Genomic DNA, 12104 nt, shown 5'->3' with positions numbered 1-12104 from the left:
AGCAAAAAAGCAAGAGCAATAAAAGCACCTTCCTCAACTCACGCTAAGATTGTGAAATTTGGTTACTGACGTTGCAACAGCAACTAATGTTATTTCCAAAGCCAACACTTAAATTCTACTTTGGCAGATCATAACTATAAGCGAGTCACACAGTCCCATAGGAAGAGGTAATTATTGACTAGTTCTTCTTGCTCCTAGTTGAGCGGTGGCTTTGGTTTCCGTAGCACTGACTGAATGCAGAGCACTGGCTCTGTGCAGAGATGACTAATATGTGTCACCAATTTCCTTGATGTAAGGCTTAAACCTGCATTTTAGCCTGGGGTGCCAGACTATGACAAACAAGAGCTAGAAGAGGGTAATGAATAAACATGGTGGAATTTCAGCTGTAATCTGCCATCAGGTCCATCTGTTACTCCTTCCCCCACAAGCCTTGCAAACTCAATGAGCTGGGAACAGGCACGTTCCATATACTGTCCCATCCTTCAGCCACATATCTAAGGTCTAATAGTCTGCTTGTCATTAAGTTTATCACTTATGGTCTCTTGAGCCATTATTGGTCACAGGATCTTCCTGTTCAGTTCTTTAGCCTTCTATCCGCCCTGCTCATGACGACTTCCAGAAGGATACCAAAAAGATGAGGAGGATAAACATGTTAATCACACGCTGGTGTCTGCTGTATTGCAGAGCAGCAGTCGCTCCAGTGAGACCTGCCTCGCAGGCATGTGTAATCTGCTCATTTAACCATTCCAGCGTGCACTCAGCCTCCATCTCTTGCAAAACTAGATGCCCAGCTCCCAAACGAGGGGGTTCTTTTCCAGTTCGCAGCTGGGGAGTTCTGAAGTCTGTATGACCTATTTGCACCCTGTGTCACGTGCAGCCACTTCAGCTGGGGTGAGTCTTGGGTTTTCCTGCTTGTTTGCTCTAATCTGGAGAAGGGAAAACAGAGGCCCCTGGCAGGAGCATGATGCAGAAGCAGCTAAGCAGAGGAACGGCGCATGCCTGGTGTGACTCAGTGAACGGTGAAGGCTCCAGCAAGTTCTGCCTGTTGGTGAGCGACGGTTCACTCTGAGGAGCGGATGCCTATCTCCCTGGCAACGCGGCAGCTTGCAAAAAGTTGCCATCAGAATTCACCGTGGTTCCAGCTGTCTCTCGTCGATGCAGGGTTTTGCAAACTTAGCTGCTCCTGTTCTCTTATAGACCTTGTGCTCACAGCTGCAGTTTACAAGTGGAGTATCTCCCCGCTTTGGGAACGAGGACATCTTAATTAAAGCCCACACAGATGATTTTTTTTGCATTTCTCCCATAGGTGCTGCCTTCTCATGTTCCAGAAAGTCTATGTTCTTGGTTCTCTACTCCTCCGTTGCTTCCAGCTCTCCTTCCAGCAAGGGAGATAAAGAGGAATGTGATAAGGAACTTGGCTGGTTAATGGGATGAGTTCCCTGTCTAAATGAGGGATTCTTGTGTGCTGGGTTCATTTGCCAGTCCCTGGTATCTCCCTCAGGTTGTCTGTCTGCTTCTGGCTCTCCTGGGAAAGAGGTTTGGGACCTGGTTTGAGTTGCACCTACTTTTCTCTTTGTGCCAAGCCACCATATTCATCGGGGCCAGGTGCAGACTAGAAACTGCCTCAGGATGGCAGGGCTGGAGAGCTACATGAGGCTGTGATTTGGCTGGGAAAAAGGAACGTAAATAACACTCAGTCCCTAGCATTGCAGGCTACAACTGCAGAGTCATTTCAGAGAAAGTAACGGGAGATTTTTCTCTCCCTAATTTATGTCTCTCCTGCATATGGCTTCTATGGATTCACTAATGTTACAGACAGATGGGTTGGCATTTTACTAGACAGAACACATGGGCTAGATGTTGTTAAAGCTTGTTAGCTACTCACTCTGCAGCTTGACCAGTCCAATACAGTCACCTCGCAGATGGTTGGAAAGCTGGAGCCTGGGTGCTGGAGCGGTCCAGCTCTGCAGCGCGTGGTTGTGACAGCAGTTGGGATAATGCACATTTGGCTGCTTTTTCTTAAGGGCTTCATTGTAGGTCAGAGATACCTGTGGCTGGGGGATCAGCACGGCTTCTCCATATGTCAAGGAAAGACACTGATTTGTAAAGATCCTGAGCCTTTTAACGAGGTATTGGCTTTAAAGGCTTAATTTCATAGTTTGGATTTTTACAGGATGGGGTTGGAAAAATTATGTGAGCCCTGTGCCTTGCTCTCATCTACACTCCTTCATGGTTGATGTTTATAAACATATTGCGGTGAACATTATTTAGCAGTCCTGAGGCCTGTTAAAAAGTTATAATTTAGGATCTCAAGCTCTGACTTACAGCTGGCTGCCAGTATTAGTTTAGAGTGGACATCTCATGCAATTATCCTTTCTCTGTGATGTGAATAGTCTGCTGTGATTTAGCCTCACCAGTCTTGTATTCAGCTGAACCATTTCTAGGTATCACCTCAACAAATCTCCACAGAGTGAATCTCCTTGATAGTTGGTTTGGAGATCCCCATCAGAATCTGTGGATGCAAAAGTAGATGGCTACGAATGAATCATTTATGTTACCCTCTTCCCTCTTTGACTATACTGATGTTCAATTTACAGCATAATGGTGGGAGGCTGAATGCATCCTGCAAATGAGACAGGGAATTTTAGTTTCAATACTTGTCCTTTAAAACTCTCAAAGCACTTTTGGAAAATGCATGGGTATTAATCCACACTGAACAGTAGTTCTTCAAACCTATGATTCAAATTGGATATATTTGTCTCTGTCTGTCCTGAACTGTTGAGTAACATTAATGCACCCTGATAATAGCTGTCACGTTTTACCCCAGGGGTTGCTCCTCAGTGATAGGTGAAATCACAGCAGTTCAAAGACCTGTCTTCCAGGATGAAAAGCTCTATAGGAATATTCAGATATAAAATAGTAATAGTATGAATCAAAAAACATGTTCCCCTTGTTTTAAAGCCTTTGATCTTATTTTTATGGCATCACGTTTGACAGTTTAAAGGGCATTAACCTGTAGGAGAAATCTTTTGAGAGAAGATGCTGACTTGCCCTCCGCTGCGCAGAGCACCGTCCCCCAGAATTAACGCCAACCGGTTTTCCCCATCAAGAGGGTACAGGTGCTTCAGCGCATGTCCCTGCTCTTTTTTACATTTTTCATCTTTTTACATCGGGTGCAGGAGAGCTCACATAGATCAAAACACGTAGCTGTAGGGAGAAACTCACTGCTATGCAATATGCCCCGCTCTGTGTTTCTTTGCTGCTGAGCTCGTGCAGCATCCAGGACCCCATCACTTCTGTCGCTTATGTGCATAGTGCCTGGGTCATGTTTCTGATTAAGATGGAAGCATACAAGCTGACCTCTTGCGCGGAAGACATTGTGGGGCTGTGGTTCATCTCAATGTTGAATAATAAGAAAGAGAAAGGAAATGTTTGCTATAAATCTCAGTGCACGCAGGGCTGTTTCTCACTTATCCCACCCCAGCTTTCAATTTTCTTCTTGGCATTGCCAGGCGCTTGCTTTTCTTTGCTCAGCAGCTAAAAGCAGCTTTTTCATTACATTTCCTGGAAGGCCCTTTACAGGCATCCATCCCTCTCTGCCTCATAAATTCACTTTATATAGCAAGCTGGCGACACAGAGGTCAGAGGTCTTGGCAAGAAGCAATTATTATAAAGAAGTGCTCTTCCTCTTTTGGGTTACAAAGAGGATATTAAAGGGGGAAAAACTTCACTGCAGACAAGGAATGGTCATTTTTGAAAGGTAGGTGACTTGATTGATGAAGAGCTGCACATCCTGCAAGAGCTACCTTGGGCAGGCGTCCTGTCAGGCCATCTGAAACCTGCCCATTACCACAAAAAGCAGAAGGAAACCAGTAAACAGTTTGCTAAATAACCTCATAAATATTTCTAGCCGTAAGCACATCTTGTGTACAATTTGTTTTTTTGGTTTTTTTATATTTCTTTAATTTTAAATGAACAGCCTCTAATTAAAGTGATTTAGTGGCTACCTGGGGACCTGGTATTTGAGCAGTGCGTGATGCTTAGGAGAGATTGATTGGTGAGGCGTAACTCAATTGGGGGATTTTGATAATGATATCATCACCCAAGAGAGCCAAGTTTGAGCAATTAGATCTCAAAACCTCGTGTTTGGGTTGTTACAATTTCAGCAGGCAGTTTCCACATGTGCGTGCATGCACACACACACACATGCTTTCCCTGGATATTTGCTGGGCACTCCAGTTTTTTGGCTGGCTCTGTGCTTGGTGAGCTGCCCTGTGTGTGTGTGCGCCTGTCCAGAGTGACCCATAGTGGTGATCTATCAGCTTTGCAGACCTGGGGAGAGGGTGCCAGCCCGCTCAGCATCTGTGCATTCCCCCTCAACATGTACATGTGGACAAGGCGGCGTTTGACATTTAGAAAAATCTCAGCATCCGAAGCAAGAGGCAGAAACAAAAGGGTTTTCTCGTTTAAAAGTCAGAGCTGGCAGCCTCTTAAAAGATATTTTCAAAGAGGTTTGTTGGGCTGTGACAGGGTTTATGTGTATTAATGGGTGCCAAGGTAGGCGGTGGTCACCGCGGGGAAGGCGTCAGAGGGAGGCAAGGGGCCATCAGGACCACCAATGTGCCCAAGGCACTTGGTGGCAGAGGGTCTGTGGTGCACACGGTGATAGCGCTGCGGAGGTTTCGGGAGGTGATCAGACAGCACGGTCAACCCTGAGGACTTCTGCTGATGGGGGAAGGCGTTGGGGAAGAGGGAGTGACTGTCCTGCGCAAAGAGGAGGTCTGAGGGATTTGAATGATGAAGGCAAATTGCCAAAGGGATCGATCTGATGGGGAGATGTGCATACCCTGTGTCAGAGTAGGCTTCAAGGTGGGGCAGGGAATACAAGGACAATGAAAATGGCAGTAAAAACCGGGGCAGGGAGAGGAGAGCACAGCCACGGCACAGCCCGTAATGCCAGAGGAGCCTGTGGACCTGAACAGAGCAGGGAGAAGCTCTGTGTGGTGTCTCGGATGCGAAGCTGTGCTGGCCCTTCCCTCGGCACGCATGCAACTGTTTGCCGTGTGTATTCAGAACAGTTGTGCGTAGGGATGCAGCATGGACAGTGATTTATGGACAGAGCATAGCAGATGAGATGGAGCCTCCGCAATACATTCACTGGGTAAATGTCACTGGACAATGATTCACTTGCTTGTTTTGACCCCCAATACATCTTAGCCTTGAAAAGTACCATCTACCGTAGAGCATGGCCAAGCGGCATCTGCAAAGCAAAGGCTTGTGACTGTGCCAAGGGGTGGAAAGCCACTCTGGTAGCCCTGCCAAAGCCCTAGACTTCACCCTTCCTCACACTGAGGAGGTGTTTGAACTGGGGTTCCCAAGCTGAGCCACAACTCTCTTGCCTGCTGTGCCTGGCACAAAGTTTCACCATAGCTGTTGTCAGCTCGCCAAAATCCATTTGGAAACTCTACCTCCGTCACTTGGGTGGGTGTGTTTGTAGATGCAGAAGCGCATCTGTGCTTGGTGGGCTGCCCCATGTGTGTGTGCCTGTCCGGAGTGACCCATAATGGTGATCTCTCAGCTTTGCACTGTGTGGATCCACTGTGTGGATCGCACCCCCGAAGGCAGCTGTGCTTTCTTGGTGTAGAAATCAGAGGTAGAACATCCACACTTTAAACTGAAATCATAGAATCATAGAACAGCCCAGGCTGGAAGGGATGTTGAAAGATCATCTGGTCCAACCTTTCATTGGAAAGGGAGCCTAGATGAGATTATCAGGTGGTACTGAATGCTGAAGCCCTCTTCTCCCTTTTTCTGCATTTCTACCCCATGTTTTCTCGTGATACCACATCCCCATGTCAGCTGCCTTCTTGGGGCATGCAACCACCCTCTTTTCAATCTTATTCCAGAATCTGAAGGCCTACAGGACATTGGGTCTTATGCTCAACCAGTATTTTTCAAGAAGCATCCTTTGCATGATTAAAGTCACACTGCATGCCAGTTTATAGCTGATGGCACTTTTGGAGCCAGAGTGAGAGAATCCATTGTTTTTAGGTACCAAAATATGTCAGAGAGAAGAGGAAAAGGGCATACAAGAAACTAAAATTTGGTGTATCTAGTTCAGAGTGCACTTCTGAACCATATGTTAGCTTGTAAATGACCAAAGGAGACACCATCACACTTTTGATGGGGATACCTCAGCTCGTGGAACAAGCGGAGAAGTAAAAGCTAGGACTTGGCTTTCAGGAAGCGTTCCTGTGCAACAGCAGCATGGGGGCAAAGAGCCATCTCAGCAAAATCAGCGCAGTCAGAAGCCCTGTTACGTTGAAGTGACAACTGTTGATAGAGTCTCCTTTATGGTCCATACGTTGCAGCATTACCAGCCCCGTCCGGCCAGCTGCAGGTCCATTCCCCAGCAGGGACATTTGGGAACACCTATTGTTCCTCTGCGTCTTCTGCGTTGTCTGCTCCTTGCTGAGATGGTCCCTGTTGGAGAGAAGAACTCGCTTTTCTACCACGCTGGTGGTTATTTGAGAGACTTTTATATGTATATCTAAACAATAAAGCCTTGACTAATTTACCAATTTCCAGGGTTAAGAGGAAGATTTATGATGTTTCCTTCTGGCAGGCGGCAGCTGATCTTGATTCTTATGGAAAAACAATTGTACTAACGGCTTCTTTCTCCGAGCAGATCCAGGAGCAGCAGCAAGTTTATGTTGCCATGTGGTAAATAGACCTGTTTTCTTCGTGTTTTACAATATAGCGAAATCTGCCCGCTGATCTGATTGCTCTATGGGGTAGCACAGCCTGCGAGGAGAAAAATGGGGTGTCACCCTTCAAATCTATAGCAGGAGTCGCAACACCCACCCCAGCAGAACCAAGTATGCGGTAACACAGGACAAAGATTGATTTCCATTGCTTTTCTAGAAAAGGTCCCGATAGGCCTTAAATCAGACTGAACTGGCAACAGAGCTTAGCGAAAGCTGGAATCTTGCCTTTTGCAAGTATTTGAGATCTGAATAAAACATAACATAGACCTGAATCTCAGTAGTTTAGTGAGCCAGGCAGATTTTTTCCATGAATTAGAAGAAACCAATATAGTTCTATGTAAAGAGTACCTGTGAGATGGTATTCTCATAGTACTTAGCTTCAGCATCCTGGGCTGCTCTGTGCTCGCAGAAGCTGGGGGTGCGGGGGGAATATTTGCATCTGTAGTGAAGCGCTGCACTTGGCTGGCTCAGCACAGTGGGGAAAGGGGGAGTGAAATGTGGTGGTGGTCCCCAAAGTCTCCTGTTGCATTGACTCCTCTATGCATTGACTACAGGGCGGATGGAGGTACTCACAGGCTCGGCTTTTCCTTCGACCCCGTCTATTCAATTTGACTCTAAATCTTGATGCTTTTTCTTTCACACTTGTCTGTTAAAAGCAACAACACACTACAGTGAAGTAGCTCTGAGTAAGACATGTCAATAGTGCTGGGTGCAGAGCAGACAGGGCTGGGTTTGAATGTGCTCTGGTCTCTCTTGCCCTATTCCCACTCATGGACTGTCCCCGTGGATCAGTGACACTTGTTGAGGTTCCTCAGCTGGGCATTTTCTACCTAGATGGGCTTGGGAGGCTTTTGGCTTCATCTAAACTTTGAATTCCCAGGGATGCATCACCAGGTTGAATGGCGATTGCATTACATGGAGTGTGCCATGTGAATAGTTGGTATGTGCTGTCACCTGCAAGTTCTTGTTAGCAGGGGTTGTGTCCAGGAGTTTTTCTTTGAGGGTTGAGATTTTTTATTAATTTAAAAAATTGATTAAAAATGAGTGGAGGGCATCCTAGCTATGACTGTGAAGAGGAGGACTCGAGCGCCCTTATAGCTTTGAACCGCTGTAAGAAAAATTTCATCTTTGTATCTTTCATAAATCTGGTTTTTAGAGCTGGAGTCGCAGGGATGCTCTGCATTGATCCAAAATGGTGCGAAACAACCAGACCCTGCAGCGTTCATACAGCAGAGCATCCCCTCCAGTGTCCTCCCCCTCCTCAGTCCCGCACACCCCTGGACATCCCCCTGCCTTGTTGTGATCCCCTGCTCGCTCCCACTCCCACGCCACCCACCCTGGCACTTCCCTCTCTGCCTGCGGCTTGCCGGGTGCACCAGGCAGGGTGCAGACTGGCATTTGAAAAGAAATCCTGTGAATTAATGGGAACATACTGCTGCTATTTCATATAATCACTTTATTTGTAAAGCACATGCTGCAAAGGTACTCCTGCTGTTGAACTCAAAGCAACAAATTTATCTATATATCCCAGTCTATACTACATTATGAACAGACGGGTGAAGGAAAAAAAGCAATAAAAACAAATAATAAGAAAGGTAACAATGATAGCAATTTTAAAACACTCCCAGAAAAAAAAAAAGGTGTTTCTAAATTTTTTTAAAAGCAGTGAGAGATTGAATGAACCGAACTGCAAGTGCATCCATCCTCAAAGTTAGCATGTAAACATCTCCTAGCAGAGGAAGAATTGCCTTTTTTCCAAGAGGCTGCCTTCTTGCCTTGTTTCTGTTGCAGAAGAGTTCGTAAGAAACCTGGGTGAGACGTCTGGGTTTTGGAAGCTTTTTGAGTTTTTTGGATTTTTTTGAGTTCCTGGGGAGAGGGAGACTGCGGCGGGGAGGATGGTGCCTCTCTTGACCATCCGACAACTGAGAGAAACCACGGTCCCGTTGAATGCAGTGGGAAACACCAGTCTTCTCAGAAGCACGTATTTGTTCACATAACTTTCTCTGAACATTATTTTTCTGCCTCTGCTGAAGAAGGAAACTTTGGTTATGAAGAATAGTAGAAATTACCATTAATCTCATAAAAAAAAAAATTATTCAAATGTAGCCTTCACCCGCAATGCCAGTGAGATCAAAGTAGAGGGGAAATTTAAAATGTTTATGTTACTCTGTTTCCGAGATCATAAAACACAAGCAAATGGTCTGGCACTGGATGCTAAATTTCTTAAGGAACTTGCTTTAATTAATTAAACTAGTAAACCAATTAATGGATTTACTTGTAAATTCTTAGAAAATTAATTCTGTGCCCAAAGAGTGTTTTAAATCTGTGAAGGAGGCAGTGTGTATTTCATACAGAGCTTTAATTCCCATTTTAGATGAATCCAATTCAGCGCTGACTTTGGAGACACAACTGATGCATTTATAATAATCGGACCTTCCTCCGAAACCAGCGCTTCCCATCAGCCGAATCCGGGGGGGATTTGCAAAACAAAACCTGTGCTGCTTTCACAGCATCCAGCCCGTGTACTAGCTCCTGTCTATGCTACAGCCTCACATTGCACCTCTGGCTTTACATGGATTGTGGATGTACGTCCCTCCCTGTGCCTCCACCTGGCTTCTTCATCTGCCATCTCTGCCCTCTTCCTGCTTAGCCTCTTTAATCTGACCCAGTGGTACATCAGCTGCACAGAAAGCAAGTCGGGTAGCTCCAGTAAGCAGTGGATTAAAGCACTAAACATCCTTTGGAGTTGCTGAAAAACAACCAAGCCGAAGTGGAGGAGATTTAAACAAAAGCTAATTTACTTTTCCACGCAGAAACCTTGTTTAGATTCCCTGCCTGGCTCAGGGGTGATGGGGGCATCCTCAGTGTCTTGCGCTCTTTGCAATCCAAAGTGACTCATACATGAAAAGTTCATAATCAAATGTATCCAGGCTCCTGAGAACATGAAATCAGAAACAAGCAGGTTCCCCAGGGCTCTCGGCAGTTATCGCTTCCCTTCTCTCCTGGCAGGTAAAGTCATGGTTTCCCTTCACGTGGCAATCCTCCGCTCTGGCTTTTGGCATCCGTACATTGGGGTGGGGGTCTGCCCCACTCCTGCCTGCCCCAGGGGGATGCCGGCTTTGCCCGGCACCGCCTGCGCTGCCCCACCTCGGCTCCGAGGGGAAGCAGAGCTGCAGAGCAATTAGGAACGGGAGCATTTTGAAGAGGAAAATGGCAGGGGGAAAAAATTAGCATTTGCACTGTGATGTTTTTGCTGTTTATTAATAAACAAGCAGCTTTTGTGCCTCTGGGGGCAAGAGAGGCTTCAAGAATTCCTTATTTCTCTTGCATTTAGCTTTTTTTTTGCTTGTTTTATGTGTTACAGGAGATTTGTAATGTCTTCCCACATTTTGAGTTTCCTTATTTTCATGAGAGCATCTCTGGAATAATTCCTCTGGAGCTCTCGGCTATGCGCTGCTGGGCTGATTTAAACATCCAGAAACACTTTAGGGATGCGGGGCGGATCAGCAGCTCATTGGGAAGGAGTCGTGTTAATTAGGAACAGGTCTGCTTCCTCCTACAGAAGCAGAATGACTTCAGGGATAAGTGTTTTCATGGAGAAAAAGCCCTTGCGTGTAGCTCCTGCCACCCAAGACCTGGGGGGTGGTGGCGACGGTGAACCCTCATGTGGGCACCCCCGGTTCTGTGCCAGCGGCACAGCCTGGCCCCTGTGCAGCCTCTTTCCAGGATAGTCGAACCACTCATGTCCCCACCGCACCATTTGTCACTGGGGGAGGCTCACGCAGGGGTCCCGCGTGGGGACCTTGGAAATGCACAACTCAATAACAGCCCAATTACGCCGTGTGCCAAACACCTGCGCTGCAGCAGGTAACGTGTCCTTGATTACAGGCGGATCCGTGCCGAAGGAGGCTTCAGGGTGACTGCGCTCGCTCTCCCCTGCATCACGGGAGGTGAATTAAAACCCCGCTGTACTAATGGGCTTGTTCTTCTTTTCCCTCAGGCCTCCAGCTCCTCCGGTGGAAAAATGCAGCTTCTGGAAACCGAGTTCTCGCGAACTATCCGGGAGCTCATTGAACTCCACCTGCTTCGCCAGGACAGCATCCCGGCCTTCCTCAGCGCCCTCACCCTCGACCTCTTCAGCCGCCAGACCATTGCTTAGCGTCCCACTGCCAGCCACCAGCCAGGCATGGAGCACCCCTGGGCAGGACACTTGAGGTAGCGAGGACAAATTCTTCCTTCCCACCCTTAATTTGTGGCATTGGGTTGCTTCTGTTTTGCAGGGAACTCCTTCTTCCCCCTTCTTTCATGCTGATTCCCAAACCCCACTGATTCCTCTGAAAAGCATAATTTCCCTCCTGTGGGAGGGCAAGTCTAGCTCCATCCCAGGGCTCTCCTGTGCCAAGACCCAAGCCCCACTTTTGAACTGGGAAATGTGTTCATCACTCCCCAGACTGTCTCAGCATCTCTGGGAAGATGGTGGGAACTGCTGGTTTGAGGAGCCACGGCATTACTGTTCACAGCTTTTCCCAAAAAGATCCTCCAAATCTGGGCCCCAGCAGAGAGACGAGCCTTGAGGGAGGCTGGTGCTTCCTGCCCCCATGGTTGTTCTCTCCTAATGGGAGCCAAGGGCTTGGTCCCTGATGACAGGGACCTGCGGAATGATCAGTCATGAGTAGCAGATTCTTTGTGGATACCTCCTGCTCTTGCAAACAGCTCGTCACTCCACAGGGTTGAAATTATTTTCAAGATATCCAGTTACCTGAGTCTGCCATCACTTGGCAGACAAGCACAAGCATAAAGGGCCATTTGAAGACCCTATGCCTGTGTTGACACCTCTGTGTTGTGTGGTGTGCTCAGATGTCCCTGGCGTGCTTTTTGTTCCTCACCAAGACGCTTGGGCTCTTGGTTATCTCAGGACTGCAGAAGGTGGGAGGGAGCTCTCTGGGGTGTGCTCACTGCTGCTGGCTTTAGCCTGCTGCCTGCCACCAGGCTGTGGGTACCTGCGCACCTTGCTGGGGGTCTCCCTCCTCCTCTCCTCCGTGGAGGATGGAGCACCCCCTGAAGTCCGACATTTTGTGTTACAATGGATATAGTTCTTCTATCATAAGAATAAAGTGTCACTTCCCAAACTGAATGTATGATTCCTTTATTTGGGATATACGCTGTGCTCCCCACATGTAAAGCACGATAATGAACTGTCCATCAATGGTCTGATGCTGGTACTGCTTTGAGAAGGAAGGACATCATTATGTCAGTTTTTCCAGGCAAGTCTCATTCATGCTGTAAACCAGATTAGTTTGTTACGAACTTCTGTGCATATTGATTTCCTCTTGGTAT

The 12104-nt window shown here is 47.2% G+C and overlaps 1 protein-coding gene across 1 annotated transcript in view; it reads left to right on the top strand.

Moving 5' to 3' along the window:
• Window positions 1-11887, top strand: part of MAD1L1 (MAD1 mitotic arrest deficient like 1) — a 393552-nt gene extending 381665 nt beyond the window's left edge. The window contains exon 18 of the mRNA XM_009286395.1: window positions 10768-11887. Within this exon, the coding sequence (XP_009284670.1) occupies window positions 10768-10926 (159 nt within the window). The 3' untranslated portion in view covers window positions 10927-11887. The remainder of the gene's footprint in view (window positions 1-10767) is intronic.
• The last annotated feature ends 217 nt before the right edge of the window (window positions 11888-12104 follow it).

This window comes from Aptenodytes forsteri, unplaced genomic scaffold (assembly GCF_000699145.1).
Source record: "Aptenodytes forsteri isolate BGI_AS27 unplaced genomic scaffold, ASM69914v1 Scaffold55, whole genome shotgun sequence".
Taxonomy (NCBI): Eukaryota; Metazoa; Chordata; class Aves; order Sphenisciformes; family Spheniscidae; genus Aptenodytes; species Aptenodytes forsteri.
This window is presented reverse-complemented; position numbering and strand designations above follow the sequence as displayed.